This window comes from Ixodes scapularis, unplaced genomic scaffold, assembly GCF_016920785.2.
Source record: "Ixodes scapularis isolate PalLabHiFi unplaced genomic scaffold, ASM1692078v2 PGA_scaffold4__175_contigs__length_147842914, whole genome shotgun sequence".
NCBI classification, from domain to species: Eukaryota; Metazoa; Arthropoda; class Arachnida; order Ixodida; family Ixodidae; genus Ixodes; species Ixodes scapularis.
In genome coordinates, this window is record NW_024609879.1 from 73,898,617 (window position 1) to 73,919,041 (window position 20,425).

The following is a 20,425-nucleotide window of genomic DNA, read 5'->3' on the forward strand; positions in this document are numbered from 1 at the left end:
TGCTGCTGTCTGTTGAGACAACAAAAACTCTTTGTTTAAGTGCAGGGAGGGGGGGGGGATTTGCATTTTTTGGGCAATCTTTCTTTCAACCATACAACCATGCGAAACAGCCAAAATTCAGGAGCCAGGAATACGGGAGACTTGGCGGGTATGTAACCGCCAAAAATGCCACTTTCGATTGAGTAAAGATTCCTATTTAATCCAGTAGTTTGCAGTTCCTCTCAGCTTTGTTAAAGTTTTAACTGTAATTTCGAAAGTTCTAGGAATCTTCGGAAATTTTAAGTGAGAAAATGGCGGCCAACGAAGCCTGCGGATACATGGAGATGAATGGTGTCTGGCACTAGGAAACAGATTTCATTTTCTCAATGAAAATGTATAAAAAATCAGTTCTGACTTTTGATTAATATAACGGTAAGTTCTGAAACTTTGGTGTCCGGCCCCAACCACCAGCATTACATTGGGGCAGAGACTGAGATTAAGCAAAACATAGTTTATTTTAACAGTGAGCAAAACAGATATCGATAACCTTTCGTAAAACGATGATTGCAAAGCATGAAACAGTTTTAAAACGACTTTGAACAAGAAATAAAAACTTAGTGGGCATGTTTAAAGCAGTCTTGGAGCAGTTTAGGAGTCAAACTGCACATTAGAAATGCACAAAAAGGCCATATAGGAATTCAAGAGTTACAATAAACTCTGGTAGTTGCAGGTTTTGCTCCCCAAAGTATGCAAAAACAATAAATATCCAGACCATTAGCTGACCATTAGATGACATAAGGTAAAATTCTTTCTATTATTGCAGCAGCTCACCAACATTGATTGTTCAGCCTTGAAAATTCAGTTCAAATAAGTTAAAAGTGGAATGGAACTCGGTTGGCGAGAAGTTTCGCATTACCTTGTATATCTTGCCGCAGATGTCGCATTTGCAGCCACACTCTGTGTGTCGGAACATGTGACGCTTCACGATGTACGAATGTTCCGCTGTATGGTTGCAGTAAGGGCAGATGCAACGTGGGTGTTGGTCCTGAAAAATATTTTGATGCAACAGCGACTCGTTGGCCACTAAGTCCACAGTTGCTACAAAGCTTCGACGATCGAAGAAAAAAGTAACATTTGGAATTTGTGTTCTGCGAGGTCATCCCTCGTGTGAAGTTGGATTTTTTCTAGCTCTAAGATTGGATGATTAACAAAGGATTAGTCTGATGGCTCCGAGTGCCTGTGTCAGTACTGTTACCAGACGTATATCTACTAATTCACCGTACGTACCTACGAGCCATGCAGCAACGCTTTCTTGCCTGCAAAGTTACCAAAGGCCAAGCTTTCACCCTACCGACAAAATGTGCACAACGAAGACGAGGATCGTGAGCTCGAAACACATTTTCACTTTTCATTTCATTTCATTTATTATACTCTCAGGGCCCGAAGGCATCACAGAGAGGAGTGGAATTATACATCAATATAGTATGCAGGTTAAATCAGCATGCAGGTTTTTTTCGACTTTAAGTCGAAAAAAACCTGCATAGTGATTTATAAGAAAGACATGTTTCTTAGTTTTAACTTTTGGTTGAGGCAAGCTTGTTCTTCAATACTTTCAAAGAAACAAACTTGCCATTTGGTCACATATTTTGCACTAAATTATATAGTGTCCGAGCATGGAAACTGATTTTTGAGATTTAAGTGGGTTAGATTTGTTGTGCCCTCGCTGCAGAATAGCATGGCTCTCCAGACGAGCTCCGGGGAACATTGATGTTCCCCCAGAGTACCTCCAAAGTATTCCCATCCACAAGTACCTAAATTTTCTCGATTGCTCACACTGCCCTCAAATAAAGCATTTTGTAAGCTAAAACTCGGCTTAAGCGCAGCTGAACCACACAGTCATGCACAACCACGAGCCAAACATCACCACCCTTCTCATCAGCATAAATAGAATTGTTGAAAATACAGTGTGTTCCCCCGGAAAGTTTGCTCCCTAAAATAGCCTACAAAAATCTGCAACATGACATATCAAGTGGTAACTTTTCTCAAATACGTCTTTCATTGGTCTCGTTTACATATCCGATCTGAAGTCTTAACTACAAATATAAATTAAGAAGTAAAGAAATTAAACGATACTTTCAATGGCAATGTGCAATTGGGAACGGTTCTGACTGCGAGAGGTGTGCCCACCTTGTAGTGGGCGATGAGCTCGTTCTCGTCGAAGCAGGCGAAGGGGCAGCACTTGCACTTGAGCACTGAGTCTTCGTGGGTCAGGATGTGCTCCTGAAACTGTTTGGGGTAGTAGGCCTGGAACTCGCACACTTGGCACTGGAGGCGCTCCAGATCCGCATCCGTCGACTTGAGACCTGCAGTCGCCGGACGACGGATGACTCGGACAACCGCTATTGGAAAGGAGGCTCCTCAACCACCCCGTTGGCTAAGGTCAGAACTAAACCCGCGGTGACGATAACGCAAGTTACTTCTTTGTGCTTCTGAAGCAGCAGTTGGGCGTCGTAGCCGAACGCTGCGTCGGCGTTCCTACGTGGCTGATCAGAAAAACACCAACTGACTGAGAGTACTACATGGCGAAGCGACACTTTTGTCCAATTTGTGCCCTGTGTTCGATCGAGGAAGGTGATAACTCATCCAATCTGCCGGCCTTGCATGGGTAAACACGTAAACACCACAGTCTGTGGAAAAGAAGATCGACAGAGTGCCCCCTGTAGTTTCATCTCCTTGCCAATTTTCTGTTTTACTCTCTGTTTTACCATCCCTTGCCAATATTCTATTTCACAGCTCGCGGCATGTCGCGTCACTTTAGGGTAGGGTGGAGCAATGTGCGGAGCATGAAGTTACGTGGCATGCGTGGAGTGTTGTGTCGGTCGACGTGGCTCCTAACATCCATTGCAGTAGATATAGTAAGGTGAAAGTAAAGTATAGCCCACATGCGGGCAAGATTGGACCTGTCAAGGTCCAGTCTTGCATGCCGGTGAACATGCATACTAAATGAATGTAAGCTATAGTCGGTTACAAGTCAAGAAGGTAGCGGCAAAAGCCCCTCAAAGGGAATCTTGTATTCCTCCGCCACCAATCACGTCCCGTTGTTTCCGTGACGTCACGACCTGCCCGAACCAATCTTGTTCTGGCAAATGAATATTTTCAACATGGCTGCCGGGCAGATTTTCTACGACTCGAGTATCTTGCAGCAATTATTCTGTTTTTAATGCGGTTTTTCACTTACCCGAGCATACGTCGCTAAGTCGTAACCGCGTCCACTTTTATTCGCAATAGGTTCTGCGCGACGGCGTGAGAATCCAGCGATAGCATTGCCATCGAAAATTTCGATGCGGGAGTAAGGCCTAGCATCGTACATACGTCGAACGCCGTCTGCTTCTGTGCCTCGGGTTGCGCCTCAACATCGTGAAGGCATCGGCTTTTCTTCGCAGTGGTTTCCGTGGAGCGACGTTAAAATGCAGCGGTCACCAAACTCTTCTTTATAAGTGTAGTGGGCTGTGCGGGAGGGGCATAAGTGAACCGCGAACACAGTAAGTGTCTTTACCCAATTTCGACCGTACCTTTGCTGGCGTTAATAAATAGTCTGTCTACTGAAATGACGCTTTCGAAGCAGTATGCATTCATCTTTGAAACGTGGCGTCCTTTTCAAGTTTCCGCGTCGCAATCGGCTGCACGGTAATCTATGATTGCGATAGTACCCGCGGGTACACCCTCGTTCGCAATAATGAGCTGTTACATACAGGTGGCACACAAATGATAAAGCCAGTGATGCGTATGTTACAAACATTCAATTGATATTGTTTTGGACGTTAAGAGGCTGATGTCTTCTTTTGGAAGAAATACCAGAGAATTTGAGGGAAGCAGATTCGGTTCTCTCAAATGCTTCCGAACATTCTGCTTGCTCTCGAGGCGCTCTCAGTCGTATGTTTATGCTTCGAAACCCGGGTACGTGACGCCTGTACCTCCACTCGCTTTGCGTCGTGGCCCGAGGTATTACTGGTAAACACGCACCAATTTTTCCAATTTACTTAAGAAGGAAAATGTGTTCACAATACTGGATAGCAGCGTTGGTTTAATAATTTGTAAAAGATGAAAAGTATGGTCAATAAAAATTGATTTCAAGGGCAGCTTCCTGCTTCATGAATTGTGGCTTTCTTATATGCGAAATATTTGTTTAAATCAAGAATTGAAAACATACCGAATACTCTTGATCTTGGTCCGAATGCAGGTGGCAGAATGATTTGTCTTTATATAACAATAAAATCAACAATGTTTGAATCAAGCAGCAGCTCAAACCGCCTAATTGCATTTCTGATGTATGTTTATCTCTGGATCATACCAGGCCGTAGCCGCGAACGAGCTCTTCAGAATCTGCCATCGTCTTTCTGGTCTACCTTGGCAAAGACAGACTCGTGTAAAATCATTGAGCTTCTTGGAGGCAACCTTGCAGTCCTCATTGTCAGAGCCTCCATGGAACCATTGGGAAGAAGGGTCCCTGTTGTTTCATCGACACGTTTCATTAACTTTTTACGACTCGTTTCATTGATACTGCCACACTGTGCTGTGAAGTTTCATCGACACAAAAATTTCACGCTGTAGGAACATTTTGTTGTGCGTTTATCACTGAAGCACATATTAAACTATCCGACCGACCCAGTTCACGACGCTTTGCGGCGACAGTCTCCAGCAGTTCATTAGAAAGATGTGGACCCACCCAGCCCACCCGTACATGCCGCTTCGCAGCAGCGTGTAAGGGTGGTCGTGCCCCCGTGCATGTACCCGTACCCTTGCTCACCAACTAAGCAGCGCACCCCTAACCAAACCAAGATCTTGTCGACGAAACATAGCAAGATATGTCGATGCTCGTTATTGTTATTCTCAGAGTGGCCTCGGACGTGTGGATGGCCACTGGAATCCAGTTTATGCTTCGAAACAGATCACTGGCAGTTAGAGTTAGCTGCCCGCAGCGCTGATGCTCGTTATTGTTATTCTCAGAGTGGCCTCGGACGTGTGGATGGCCACTAACGTCCAGTTTATGCTTCGAAACAGGTCACTGGCAGTTAGAGTTAGCTGCCCGCAGCGCTGATGCACGTTATTGTTATTCTCAGAGTGGCCTCGGACGTGTGGATGGCCACTAACGTCCAGTTTATGCTTCGAAACAGGTCACTGGCAGTTAGAGTTAGCTGCCCGCAGCGCTGATGCACGTTATTGTTATTCTCAGAGTGGCCTCGGACGTGTGGATGGCCACTAACGTCCAGTTTATGCTTCGAAACAGGTCACTGGCAGTTAGAGTTAGCTGCCCGCAGCGCTGATGCACGTTATTGTTATTCTCAGAGTGGCCTCGGACGTGTGGATGGCCACTGACGTCCAGTTTATGCTTCGAAACAGGTCACTGGCAGTTAGAGTTAGCTGCCCGCAGCGCTGATGCACGTTATTGTTATTCTCAGAGTGGCCTCGGACGTGTGGATGGCCACTGCCGTCCAGTTTATGCTTCGAAACAGGTCACTGGCAGTTAGAGTTAGCTGCCCGCAGCGCTGATGCACGTTATTGTTATTCTCAGAGTGGCCTCGGTCGTGTGGATGGCCACTGACGTCCAGTTTATGCTTCGAAACAGGTCACTGGCAGTTAGAGTTAGCTGCCCGCAGCGCTGATGCACGTTATTGTTATTCTCAGAGTGGCCTCGGTCGTGTGGATGGCCACTGACGTCCAGTTTATGCTTCGAAACAGGTCACTGGCAGTTAGAGTTAGCTGCCCGCAGCGCTGATGCACGTTATTGTTATTCTCAGAGTGGCCTCGGACGTGTGGATGGCCACTGACGTCCAGTTTATGCTTCGAAACAGGTCACTGGCAGTTAGAGTTAGCTGCCCGCAGCGCTGATGCACGTTATTGTTATTCTCAGAGTGGCCTCGGTCGTGTGGATGGCCACTGGCATCCAGTTTATGCTTCGAAACAGGTCATTGGCAGTTAGAGTTAGCTGCCCGCAGCGCTGATGCACATTATTGTTATTCTCAGAGTGGCCTCGGTCGTGTGGATGGCCACTGACGTCCAGTTTATGCTTCGAAACAGGTCACTGGCAGTTAGAGTTAGCTGCCCGCAGCGCTGATGCACGTTATTGTTATTCTCAGAGTGGCCTCGGTCGTGTGGATGGCCACTGACGTCCAGTTTATGCTTCGAAACAGGTCACTGGCAGTTAGAGTTAGCTGCCCGCAGCGCTGATGCAAGTTATTGTTATTCTCAGAGTGGCCTCGGTCATGTGAATGGCCACTGACGTCCAGTTTATGCTTCGAAACAGGTCATTGGCATTAAGAGTTAGCTTCCCACAGTGCTGGCTCACATTATTGTTGTTTTCAGAGGGGCCTCGGTCATGTGAATGACCATAGGCGTTCCCTTTAGACTTAGAAACAGAGTACTGGTACTGCGATTTCGCTCTCCACTGTGCTAACACACGGCTTTGTTATTCCCAGAAGCCTCAGTCATGTAAATGGCCACAGACGTCCCATTTATGCTTTAAAGCAGAGCACTGGCAGTGATATGTTGTGTCGTTTTTCTTAGACAAAAAAGAGCTTATTTGCAATCAAAATTCCATTTGCTGCGTAGCAAAGATCTTTAGACAGCGGGAAGGGTCAATATGGCATCTGATGTCTTTGCCGTAGATGGGCTGCAAACTTTTGTTTTCGTGAAGTTGAAATCTATACTGGTGATTTATGGCACAGTGCAATGTATAGACCAGCTTAGACATTATCGCAACAAAAATAAAAAGTTTGTCTGGTGGCTGCATATCGAAATGCTATTCGGCAACGAGCAGAGAAGCATGACAACATGAGACACGGGAGGTTAGTGGTGGTCAAGAACAACAATCCGATCTTAAAGCAAATAAGTGGTCTTTAAAAGGACCGTTTTGTGTTCCGAGATGTTCCACGCTTTCTCCATAATGGTGGCCTTAAGCTTCGTCAAGGGGCTCGACACCAGACAGGTCACTCTCGGATGGGGTGTCCTCTCCATCCAGCTGGATGACGATGGGCTGGATGTGGGCACTTGTGGCACCGCCTCGTCGGAACGTTGCTTCAATGTCAATAACGTGCCTGACAGCATTAATCCAGTTGTCAGTGGTGACCTTGTCAACTTCTTCGTTGAGGAGTCTCCCCACGTCGACAATCTTGAACGTCGTGTTTCGGGCAGCAACGCCGTTCTTGATCTGCGCCCATATCAGTTCAATGGGGTTGAACTCGCAGTGATACGGTGGGAGCCTGACCACAGTGCAGCCAGCTGTCTCGGCAGCAGTGTCCACACGATACTTTAGGTGCTGTGGCTTCACCAAGGCCACAATGTCGAGCAGCTGCTTCTTCACCATCTTGGGGTCCCATGAAATTTTCTTAGACGTCAGCCACTGTCGGATGTCGTCCTTCCGGGGACTCGTCGTCGGCACTGCTTCCAACCGCCGTGAATGGTAAGAAGCGTTGTCCATGACGATAACGCTTCCTGTCGGCAGTTTGTCGAGGACACCGTCGAACCACTTCTCGAAGCGGGCGCCATCCATCTCCTCGTGGTAATCACCGGTTTTTTGTCCACGGAACACGTCCAGGCAGCCGTCGACGAAGCCTTCATCGCTGCCGATGTGGGTGACAATAAGACGCTGGCCCTTCCCCGATGGCTGCTTGAGGCCAGTCGAGAGACCACGCATGAAGGCGTCGTGAGACGAGGCCACTGTCGTGTCTACCCACACCTTTGAGACAGTGTGCCCTGCTGTCACCCACGTCTCGTCCAAGTAGAAGATCTTCCGACCATCTTGTCGGTGACGTGCGATCTCATGCAGGTACTTCTGCTGCCAGGCGACTATGTCCTCTCGTTCAATCAACCGGGAGTTTCGTTCCCTCTTGTTATGCTCGAATCCGATGTCGTGGAGAAGGCGACGCACAGTCCAAGCCTTCAACGAGGGAAGTTCAGTGCTCGTGCAGAATTCGGCCGTTATCTTCTTGACCGTGGGGACCTCGTTCCGTCGAAAGAAACGGTGGACGCACGATCTTAGCGCGCACAACGTGAACTCGCCGTACCTGACTTTGCGCCGCGTCTTGCCTTCACTTGCTGGGCGCTTCCGAGAAGGTGTCACAACTTGTCCCTCGGTTTCTTTCGCCTGCTTCCTAATCTCGAGGACGGTGTGTACACCAACGCCAAGCAGCTTGCTGACTTTGATGCAGGACTCCTCCACAGTGAGGCCGGGCTGGCCGGGCTTGGCAGGCGGTTCGTGTCGCACCTGAACGTACGCGTTCATTATCAGCTGCCGTGCAGCTCGGTTGAGGACATCGCCGCTCTTATGCTTCTTGTAGAGGCGCCTTGGCGTAGGCGGCGAGGCTGCACCAGACTCTCTTGACGAAGAAGAATCAGAGGAATCGCATTCCGCTGTCTCCACGTTGGGATTCATAACGGAAAACGGCGACTTTGGCATTGTTAAAACGCGAATCGCAGAAACTTTCAAAACCCGAAACGCAGGTTTTTTTTAACAAACGCAGAAAATACACGGAATGTACCTAATTCGAGTAGGAAGGTTATCAAGCTAAAACCAACAACCATATATGCATTACTTATAAAAGTTACAATTTTCGTTGCACTGAAGCCTTCTTTTTACGTCAACCTTCCGGAGCGAGTAATTTGCCTCGGCTAGGTGGCGCAAGCTGCCGCCCGCTACAAGGTCTGTCTGTAGTCAATATCCATCCATTGAAGTAGAAGGGGCGTTTTCAGCGAACTATCTTCTCGACTGCGGAGGCGTCTGAAGCGGGTGCATCACGCTTATGGGGAGGGGCTTCTACTACCTCTTAACTTGTAACCGACTATAGTGAATGTGCCCAAATCGTGGCAAAAGCAGGCTGGTGAATCCGCACAAGTGCAAGAGCTCATGACTTGAGTACAGGGCATAAGGGGTAAGTGTGTACATGAGACTTGTGAAAGAATTTAAACAAAAAGGCTCGTGAAACCCGTCAATGTATTTCAGGGACATGACTTGAGAGGTTCAGGATGGGCAACCCAGTAATGAGAACTCTGAAGGAGAGGGTGAGTGAGGTCAGGTGCTGTGTTTTACAAGTATGAGCGAGGCCTCCGCTAAAAACTGTGTCACAATGACAAGCATGAGTGCCTACACATATTGCTTCAATTAAAGAAGTTGCAGATAGTTTCATGAGCAAGTGAGGGCTATGCAAAATATGGACCCGTTGTTAGGAAATCACTTCAGCTTTTCAATACACCCACTTCTTTATGTCTTACCTGCCTTTCTCACTACAGAACACGAGCCTCGGCAGTTTAGCTCTGTATGCGTTCAGATTGACCATTGTACCAATGCTATTCCAGCTGTTCCTGCTCCCAGGTTTCTTCAAAGTACTGACAGCGGGTGTCCCTGATAGGCACAGTTTGCACTCACCGACCCTGGGCATGGGCATCAAAATAGGCACCAGCTTCTCTGGAACTGGAATAACGGTAGCAGAGGCACCCGGCAAAGCAGACGGTACCGCAGGCGCTGCAACGTCTTGTGGTTCTGGTACAACCTGGTCACAACCAGTCACATAATTTCAATTAGACATTTAGTATGTGTTGGCCCAATAGTCAGCCATTTTTATAAATTACTTCTATTTTTGTTTTGATACATATAGGTACCCATGAACAGTGTCAACTTTTGCAATGGAACTTGTTAACAACAATTACAACCATATTTACACGACTGCAAATCAACTCGATTGTAAGTCGATTCCCACAAGGCACGTCAGCAAAAAGAAAAAGATACAGCTAAACAAAAAACTTCCAGCCTTTCCACTCTGGTGAAAAAGGAAGACCAGCGGAGCAGTACTATGGTGAGACCACCTCAAGGATGACTTCTAGGACGACCTCAAGGACGAAGCCTAGAGGATGACGTCTCGGACAACCTCAAGGACAGCGTCTAGGAAGTCCTCAAGGATGACTTCCAGGACGACCCCGAGGACGACCTCAAGGACGAATCCTAGGACGACATCTGCGACGACCTCAAGGATGACTTCTAGGACGACCTTGAGGACAACGTCTAGGACGACTTCGAGGACAACATCTAGGACGACCTCAAGGATAACTTCTAGGACGACCTCAAGGACAACCTCTTGGACAACCTCAAGAAAAACCTCAAGGACGACGTCAAGGACGACCTCAAGAACGACTTCTAGGATGACGCCTAGAGAAATTCAGCCTTTCCATTTTGGTGAAAACCAGAGTGGAAACGCTGGAAAGATTGCCACCATCTATGAGCGATGGCGGCAACCAGACAACCAGCAAGCCGGTTGTCTGGTTGCTGCCGTCGCTCATAGCTGGCGGTAGGTGTGCGGAGTTTTGTGTCAAGATTTATTTGTTCATGGACACAAAACTGGGGAATCTAGCCCTTAACAGTTCCGCTGCAAATTTCAAGGACACCTAAGCACTTCTTACGAGTTGTGAATGCGAAAGCAAGAATGTCGTTCTTCTGCTCCCTTAGTTGCGTGGACAGTCACATTTCGCTACTGCCGAGGTTGCAGCCGATAGTGATATAGATGCCTCAGGCGCCGCCATGTTCCTTGGCACCGAGAAGAGCAGAAGCGGACACAGCCGTACTAGATACACTTGTTCCAGTTCATGGAGCAAGAGTTAGCGTTTTATGCCAATCGGCGATATCCATCGCACGTATGCAAGTAATTAACTACGCGAAAGTAAAACATTGTTCATTGCATCTCCTGTGTAGCCGCACTAGATACATACAAAAAACATTCTAGCTTTGTTTAAATTTTTTGTGCTTACCCATCGAGACATGGCCCACCCCACCTTTTTTTTATGAATTTCAGGTGGCAGGGAAGTGGGTGATGACTCAGAATATTACGGTAGAGCATAGAGCTACCAAAGCCACACACTCTAGGGAGCCTTCATGTGTGCTTTGCTAGGGTGACGCCACCTTTTGTAATGCCATTCGCCGACAAACCAGCAGCCATTTTGGTTCTCGGCGATAATCCATGGGGCTTATAATCCTCCCGGAAACAAGCACCTTTTCTCACATGTTCGGAGCAGCGTTGTGGAACCCACGGAGGGAGGATTAGCATTTCCCCCCTCAGATGGGAAGACCGATGGACACAAAGGCCACTTTCCGGCGCACGGGGAAACAATGAGGAACAAAATGGCGGTGGACGAGGGTGTGGGAAAGGGAAACAGGCAGTTGGCATCACCCCATGCGAAGTGCACATGAAGGCACCCTAACACACTCCAGTCAGTAGCTTTGAGAAAATTCAATGCAATGAATGAAAGGGAGTATAAAACTAACGAACATCACTTAGACCAAGAATATTTTACATAATGGGTATGCAAAAAACTTTCAGCCTTTCCACTTTGGTGAAGAAGGAAGACCAGCGAAGCAGTACTATGGTGGGACGACCTCAAGGACGACTTCTTGGACGACCTCAAGATTGACTTCTTTTACGACCTCAAGGACAGCGCTTAGAGTGCAACATCTAGGACGACCTCAGGGACGACGTCTAGAACAACCTCAAGGACGATGTTTAGGACGACGTCAAGGACGACTTCTAGGACGAACTCGAGGACAACGTCTAGGACGACCTCGAGGACAACGTCTAGAACGACCTCAAGGACGACTTCTAGGACGACCTCAAGGATGACTTCTAGGACGACCTCGAGGACAACCTCTCTGACAACATCAAGGACGACCTCAAGGACTACCTCAAGGACGACATCTAGGACGACGCCTAGAGAAATTCAACCTTTCCACTCGGGTGAAAACCAGAGTGGAAATGCTTGAAAGGTTGCCGCCATCTATAAGCGAGGCTGGTAAACCGGTTGTCTGGTTGCCGCCATTGCTTATAGATGGCGGTAGCTGTCTAGAGTTTTGTGTCGGCATTTCTTTGCGGGGCACACAATCCTAGGGAAACTAGCCCTTAACAGCTCCGCTGTAAAACTTAGATGTCACCAAAATAAAATATGGCTATTTGTTAACCTTGTAACAACTGCTGCCGGATTGTCATGTTGAGGAGTGCACTGTGAATAGCTTGAGGGCAGATGGTATCGGTTTTGCACTAGTAATAAATGATCTCATATAGGACTACGAAGTCACATAAATCCTTCAACATATTGCGCTACCGTACTACCCTACTCCTTATAGAAAAGAAACTTGCATTTGCTACAATGACAACAAATATCTTTAAATGGCAGTAGCAGCAGCAAGAAAAAGGGTCAGGTAGCGACGCACGCACCTCCGCTTCGACCGCGGCACCCGCGAGCGGCGGTTGTTGACGAATCTCGCCGTCTTCGTTCGTCGCAGCGTCTTGTTTTGCGGGAACATTCTCTGCCGCGTTGTTCTCGTTGTCCGACGCCAGGACCTGCGCGACGGCATCTGCTAGGCTGCTCGCAATGGCAGGAGATTCCTCTGCTGTGCTGTTCACCTCTGCAACGGCTGTACGGGCAACGGACAAAGGGGGTCACAGGCAGTTCTCGGCCAACCGTGACTCGAAACAGGGCAAGTGCAGTAGTATGTCAGTAGTGGTAGAGCCCCAAAACGAGCTACAGTTCAGAATAATGAGACCTTGGCCGTCTCAAAGCTCGTAACCGTTGTTGCCGGTTAACCTCTTCCCTTGAGAAACATTGAAACAGTCTGCAACAAAGCAAAATGCTATCGCCTGAGCTCCCTAGCTGACACAGTGTCTCAAGATCGGGAAGCTAGATTTCTTAATTGCACCAATCGCCAACTGCATCCAGCCAGTGCTAAGCACCAAATCGGCGATGCCCATAAGAAAAGTGGTGAATGGAGTGGAGCGCTGATACTCAAAGTAGAGCTGATTTAGTGGCCCTAGGTAGTGGACGAGACTACCCGTTGATGACAAAACAATTTACGGTGTAATCTGCTGCTGTCCTAAAAGCACCCCCCCCGATGAAAAAGAAAAAAAAATTGAGCAGTCTTGTGTTAATTTACAGTACTATACTCCGTTTCAAACATAGCGTGCAATGTAGTCAAAGCTAGCGCGCCGGTTCGCACAGCCGACCGCGACTACGTTCGCTCCACAAAATAGTGCGGCCCCTGAAAAAAAAAAAAAGTCGAAAAGTGTACATCTTTGGAGCTAGTAACTAATAGTGGCGTTATGATTTCGAGGGAACACCAATTCTTTTTCAATAAAAAGGAAAATATAATCTAAACTACTCCAAATTATTTTCCGTTTTCGTTCGTGCGGCACTCGCACTCGCTTCGGGTTTTCGGGTTGTACGGCTGCCCCTGCCTCGCCGGTTTCGTGAAGATGGCGTCTTACGCGGGAAGCTTTCTTTTCCTGCTCGGATATTTTCGAAGATTCGTTGTGTGAAGATCTCGCAAAAGTGCAAGCAGGTGATCGCCAACGTGTACGCAAGTTCAAGAACGTGTTTCCCGGAGACGTCGGTCCGTGAGGTCCTGGAGACGGTCAGTAACGACACCGGAGTGTCTGGCAAGGTGGCGTCCCCGAAGCGAAGACCTCGCAACGTGAAAGTTCCGAGCACGCGGACAGTGTTGTGAACTGCCACCTGTTATTTCTGGTGTTGAAATTGGCCTTATGGCTTCAAAGTGAAACAAGCCTCAAGAAGGAACTGTGTCGGTGATGAATCGTGCCTACGGCTCCGTCTGCTTGCGGGACCTTACAGCAGGCGGTGCCCGTGATTGCATTCCGAAGTGTCTGGGTTCTTCTGCCTGCGGGACCGTAACCATGGTCGGATCCGTCTGCCTGAGGCACCTTAACCTTGGTCGGCTAAGTAAACGACGCACATGCCCGTGCCTGTATTCCGAGGCCCCTGCTTTCCTCGAAAAGGAAACAACACTCGATCCTGATCTCGAGTGCCGTGTGTTGTGTACGCGTCTATTGTGAATCACTCCCGGTTCATGTGGGCGCCGGCACCAGAGCACCGAGATACTGCCGTCTGGATGACTTCTTTCATACACCGGCGAGTATTCTGACTCTGAAGGAAACTTCCATGAAGTCACATCACGTGAGGGAATGCCAAGCCGTCTGAACAATGGCAGTGCGGTCCCCTAATCACAATATTCGTTATATAAAGGACCGTCCACCACACTCTCAAGGTACTCTGATTTTCACGCTACCATGTAAATAAACGGCTTTAAATAGAGACGCCCTGGATCTCGACCGTTCTTCCGTTTTGACGAGGCCGGCGCAAGTTTGAGCGGAACACCAGCCCCTAGTCTACCTTCTTATAAATAAAAATCAACAAGAAAAGAGGAATTGAAATATGCACTTCCGCAATACGCACGATCCTGCACAAAAAATCGATCGAGGAAAAAAAAAAAAAAAAAAAAACCTTTGCGCCCTAAGTGGATTCGAACCACCGCCACCGAGATGTCGGCATCGCCGGAGCAGCGCCTTGTACCGCTCGTCCACGAAATCTCGCGGAGTAACACAATTTTGTGTGTTTTTTCATGCGCACTACTTCAGTAGCTTTCCCAGCGTTGCACGCGATGTTTGAAACGGAGTATAGTCACAGCAATAGCTGTCACATGTCACGGCAAAGTCGTTGGGCAAGCTTCCATTAGGCTTTTTACACAGACTGTCAAAACTGTCGCTGGATATCGATAATCCTGGCTGCAACGTCATGCATAGAAAACACAAGAGGGAGCCACCGAAATATCTCACCAATAGACCGTTCCACTGAATGCTTTCTGGGTGGCGCCATTTGTTTGACTGCAGTGCGATCTGCATAAAAATTGTGGTGTGTGTTTATACAGCCTAGAACTTAGTCTGCCTCAACGGGCAACTTGCTTCCCAGCTGTAGATAAAAATTTTAGCCTGTGCAGTACATCTGCATACATATGGGCATCTCAACAGATTTGGTAAGGGTAGAAGAAGGAAAAGGGCACATGCCCGCCCATCCTGACAGCAGACGAAAAACTGATCATTATTGGTGTTTGGGCAGCACCGACAAGCAGTACTGACAGAACTGCCCAAATGTCTGGCTCCATTTCCATCTCTCCTCTCACACAAGTGGAACGGTCTATGCTGAAAAAGAAGACGAAGTCTCAAGCCATTGCTTAGCGGATTCTGCCAAGGAATGAACCCGAACAGTGCTGTTGAAACCTGAAAGTCAGTCCATTTAAAGCTATTATCTCAAGTTTGGCGGTCCTTATTTTTGCTCCGCTTCAACAAGTACATTCAAACGCGCAATACTCCATGTGCCGGGTGTGGACTAGTCCAGAAAATACGCCGCCCCCCCCTTTCGCCGTAACACCAACCTGCACTCTCGGATTCCAAGAGTCGTGGAATGCCCGGGTCTTCTCCGGCCTCTTCAGAGCTGTCGGGACGCACGAAGCCAGACGTCTCCGGTGGATCTCCGGCCGCAGACGGCTCCTCTGCCGCCGGGGAAGAAGGGGGAAGAGGAGGCGGCGGAGGCGGGGTGGGCGGCCTCTTGCGCGGCCTGCCGGGCCGCCTCTTGACCGGCGTCGGAGCTGCTGCCGCCGCCGCCGCGAGGGGAGACGTGAGCAGGGCCGTGGAACCCAGAAGTAGTCCGTCTGCCACCCCGTCCATGGCCAGGATAACCGACTGCGGGGGAAGGATGGAGTCCAGCTGGGCCAGCTGGGACGGGAGGGTGGTCGCCGGAGCGAGGGATGCCGGCCCCGCTGCGTCTGCATCGAAAAAGAAATAAAAGAATGCTTGATTTATCTTCATTTTACGAATGAAGTCTGTGTACACAAAATGTATTTCCACAACATTCTTGGGGTTTGTAGTGGACATGCAGTTTCCTTTTTAGTTTTCTTTGGTCATAGCTAGGATTTCATGTTTTCGGAGCTTATTTCACGTGAAATTCGAAGGATGTCTTTCTTAGTTTATTTTTAGTGAAATTTTGAAATTTTCAGATTTATTTTGCTGTTACCAATTTTTCAGTATTTATAGCAAAAGTAAATAATAACCAGACAAAAAAATACACAAAATTTATAAGAACTCGTTTGTATCGAATGACATGTTTACGGCAGCATTTGGCATTGGAGCTCTTGCTATTGGCAATGCTAACTGTCCCTTGACAAAGCTTTCAAAAAAATTCTGCTTCAATTAACGTCAGTACTTCGAAATAACCAAACACCTGGGCTTAGTCACTGGGAAGCAAGGAAGCTCCAGCTGCCGAATGTCAGCACTGAACGCTCGCATCCGATGTGGAGCGTTCACATTTTAATGCTTACTAGGTACCACCATGGTAGAGACAAAAACAGCAAGCTTACCGTCTACCTACTAATTGGCGCAGCGATTTAATGTCGAGATCACAATCGTGGGGTTGTTTGATTCCCATTGGGGCACGTTTAGAATCTCATCCTTTCTCCTCAACCTACCACATTTTTACAGATTGTCCTCTGAAGTGACTGTTGCACATTTCCTAAGAGTTTTCGTGGCATTCAGTCACACTTTCCTAGGGATCTCGGCCCCTAGACACATTCTGCGTTAATAAAACAAGGCAAAAAACTTCTGTCAATGTCGGAGGGCATTGCATTATAGTCATTTTAACAATGACTCCCGCGCAATGCTTAATAGTCACGCACGCACAGCCAAGAGCTGTGTGCTCTTCGCTGCGCGCTCGTCGGAAACTGTGATGGAAACGTCTTTTCCTCGACTTCGCAAGTCAACTCTACATTGCTAAGGCAGTTCTCAATAGACCCTTTGCAAAAATCCCAAAAGCCCAAATGCGCCACGCAGCGAATGGGGGTACTCGGTCGTCTCTCCTCCAGCTACCACGTGGCATACGCGAGCAGGCGCAGGTTACCATAGCAAGAACGTTTGAGCACCCCAGAGCCGAGTCGCCGAGTCGGATTGGACGAGCGACGAGCGCACGGGGGAGAGGGTCTGCCCCTTTTTTAATCCCTCCCCTTCGTACCGCACTGCCTCTTTCGTCTGGTGCACCAACGCTTTGTCGAACCTAGTCGAACCTTGCCACGGTCGCAGTGCAAAATAAGTGCATTCTGTGACACTACAAAACGTGAAGGTAAGTTACAACCAATAACATATTCAAATCACCTTTCGCAATGCGTTTACGCTGCCACAGATACGGTACGCCGCCAACGACGTCCTGGTGGATGGGCGGGATGGCGGATGACTGTGACGGCTGCTGGCGGTAGCTGCCGCGACGCGCGCGAGTCACGGAGGCGGAGCGAGAAAGCGCGTGATCTGTACCGAGGGTTACCGAAATTCCCTGCCGTCGTGGTACTGTACGTTTTGCAACAGGTCTATTGCAGCTATTCTTTGGCACATTCGTGCACTACAAGGTCAATTTCTTTTTAAACTCCGTCGACGCCCGCCAAAATCTACCGTGCGCATATATCAATTCCTAAAAGCAAACTGAAACTCCACACGTGTGGGAACTGAATACAGTAGCCATTTTAAGTGAAGATCCCAGAAATCGCCCAAAATCAATCCGCTGACGAGACGCTTCGTTGCCGTAACCTCCCACGCCAGGTTCGGAAACAAGTAGCACTTTCCCTCCCTACAGTTGTCGGCAAAAATTTTGGCTTCGAGAGTTTCCGCGTGCCTCGTTCCATAAACACACCTATGCCTTCAAAATTCCAGAAAAAATGGGGCAATACAAGGAACTCTTTAAGAAATCGATAAACGACAGTTTTATAATAAAGTTTAAAATGTCACTAGTGCCACATTAACAATCATTCACGCGCAAGGGCAATGTGCAAGTGTCTGGTTTACAGTTACGTATTACTTAATAATACCAGAAAGAAGCACTGTGGGCTTTGTGCAGTGGCCAGGACTGCACTTTTAAATGCTTAGCATTTAATAGGGTCAACTCGTAGCACTTTCATGCCCCTGGGACAAAGCCTCAATGACGATGTCAAGCTGGTGATGTCAAAGTGTGAGAGTTTCACCACGTAAGGTCACGTGACCTTTCGTGACGTAAGGTTCTACATGACCATGTGCTTTCCTGATGGTCACGTGATGTAAGCCGACATCACGTGGCCATGCAACATTATGTCACGTGATGCCGTGATGTCACGAGCTATGAATGATAAGCATTTAGAGAGCCTTTCGGATATTCACACGAGCGCAATCTTTGAACCGGCAGAGACCTAAGCCAGAGCTCGCTTGGTGCTCGGTCGTCTGCGGAGCATCCCCGACGTCGGAAGGCGCACCGGCCTGTGCCTCGGACGTGGGACCGGTCAGGGTCTGCGTGACCATCAGGTCTCCATTGGGCGTGGTCGACAGTCCCTGCTGTTGGAGGACCATGCTGCCTTGCTGTTGCTGTGTGGAACAAAAACAGAAAAACAAATTCGATTCCAGCAAGAACTATAAAGATTGGCTCACACATTTGCAACGAATTCGATTGACCAAGTCGCAGTGACTCGTAGCTGCTTACGAGAGAAGTTGCTGGCGCCACCTACTGGGAGGCCTTGGAACACCTCTCATCTGCATATATTTTACATATCATTCCTTCCCTGTGAACTCATACTAATTCCGATAATGCTATACGAGATCATTTGTGTTTACAGTGCATAGTACATCTGATCCCTCAAATACTGCAGAACCTTCTTTTAGTTATGCCCAGACCATGGCTTCCGAGATTTTAATCGTGTGCTGGCTGCGCTCCTCGGGCCGTTCCGTTTGCCAATATAATCTGTTACTGTGGGGCACTTGGTGGGGCTCACAACCAAACCAAACAATATGTAACATAAGGTGAGGAATATGTAAAAAAAAGACAGAAAAATGAAGTTCCTCAATCGGTGCCAACAGGGAGGCATAACCAATTCAAAGCTGATAAAAATTAAAATAAATCAGGGTACCGTATTTACCCGAAAATAGGTCGACCACGAAAATAGGTCGACCCCTATTTATTGAGCCCACCGAGAATAAAAAAAAATAATTCAAATATAGGTCGACCTTTTTTTTTTTTTTTTTTAAGGAACAGGGGAAAGTTAGGGCAAAAGAAACAAACCTTTGTTTACAGCACTCTCAGCTAAATCACAGGGCGATGTCAAAAACTTATTCATCGTCGGAACTTCGGACATATCATCGTCCGAAGCTTCGTCAGCTTGGTAGACATCCTCACAAATTGGCAACAATACCTCACTGACACCGTTGTAAAATGACGACATGAAGAAACGAAAGAAGGTGGAGACGGGCGAGCAACGAAAGACCAAATACAAAGACATGAGCAACGCTGCGAGCACCGTGAGCAACACGTGACCCGCCGAAAAAAACAAACTAAAGTACCTTCGATGTTTTTTTTTTTTTTTTTTTTTTTTTTGTGTGTGTGTGTGCGCGTTTGCGAGGGAGAGGAATGGAGCGCATAGGAGGGCAAAGTGCATGGCGCATCGCGTTGCTCTCCCTCCCCTTCCCCCTTGCCCAGCGAGGGGAACGCTACAGGCGTGATGGCGAAACCCGACGCCGAGGGAATGTGCGCGAGAGCCGTAGCCGGCGGCCGCGGGCTGTCGGCTGCTGCTGTTCGGTTGTGTTTGTGCATCAAAAGCTTTTTGAAACAAGAAGCCGCGCGGCTCTACCGCGACGCCGGCTAGGTGATTGATAGCTCCATACCCTCGGTAGGGTTTCAAATTTTGGTCGCGAATTAGGTCGAAATTTTTTGGTCACGATTATAGGTCGACCCTTAATTTTTGACAACATTTCCGAAAAAAAAAGGTCGACCTATATTCGAATAAATACGGTAGAAGGGACCGCCAAGATATTTTCGGGAGGAGGGGGGGGAGGGGAGGGTAAAGCTAGTAAAGGGAAAGAAATAGCTGCGAATTATCGCCATCACCATTATTGTAAGTCTACGGAACTTAGGCACAGCGTGATATGTGCTCTCTGCCTCTCACCGCAACACACAGACCATTTGCAAGAAAGAAGTTTATCGAAATTTTAAGATTCATCTTTTCAAAGCGCGAAAGGTGTAGAACAAATGTCCATGCACATAAGTAGAGTTCAGAAAGCTGCTCTGATGTATTTTGACAAAAATATCGCTATGACTATCCCACCGGCTCAGAGAGTATCTGCAGAGAACAAATATAGATTCATACTAAATCTTGCATTCTGAGCTACCATCCAGCGAAACATAGCAAAGATGGGAGCAGCGAATAAAAATTAGGAATCAACAGAGATTGACTTACCCCCTCCCTCTCTATTCTGATGATGAAAATAATGAAAATGCAAGCTTCATGCTGCGGGCTCACACTTGACGGCGTGCTTTGAGGTGATTCTGTTTCCGTTGCTGGTTTGGTCATAAGCGCCACATGCGGAGAATCTAGGGAACTGGCTCGGCTCACTTTTTCTGTTGGGCAGCCGAGCGTTTGGACAGGCCGGAGCAGAGTGCACGAACAACCTCGGAGGCCATGCCAAGACCGCATTCGCTCGTCACAAGCCATTCTAAGAAGTGCCAGCAGAGTCGGTCAGAGTCAAATGCAAATGTGTGAACCAACCTTTTGCTGTCACACTTG

General features: G+C 48.0%; 1 protein-coding gene across 1 annotated transcript in view; it reads right to left on the reverse strand.

Annotated features, from left to right (window-relative positions):
- LOC8024701 (microtubule-associated protein 4) overlaps positions 1-20,425 on the reverse strand; it is a 72,545-nt gene that overhangs the window by 18,206 nt on the left and 33,914 nt on the right. Inside the window, exons 10-15 of the mRNA XM_040210232.3 lie at positions 18,065-18,236; positions 15,239-15,628; positions 12,231-12,430; positions 9,401-9,524; positions 2,167-2,342; positions 896-1,024 (exon numbers count right to left, since the gene is read on the reverse strand). Of these exons, the coding sequence (XP_040066166.2) occupies positions 896-1,024; positions 2,167-2,342; positions 9,401-9,524; positions 12,231-12,430; positions 15,239-15,628; positions 18,065-18,236 (1,191 nt within the window). The remainder of the gene's footprint in view (positions 1-895; positions 1,025-2,166; positions 2,343-9,400; positions 9,525-12,230; positions 12,431-15,238; positions 15,629-18,064; positions 18,237-20,425) is intronic.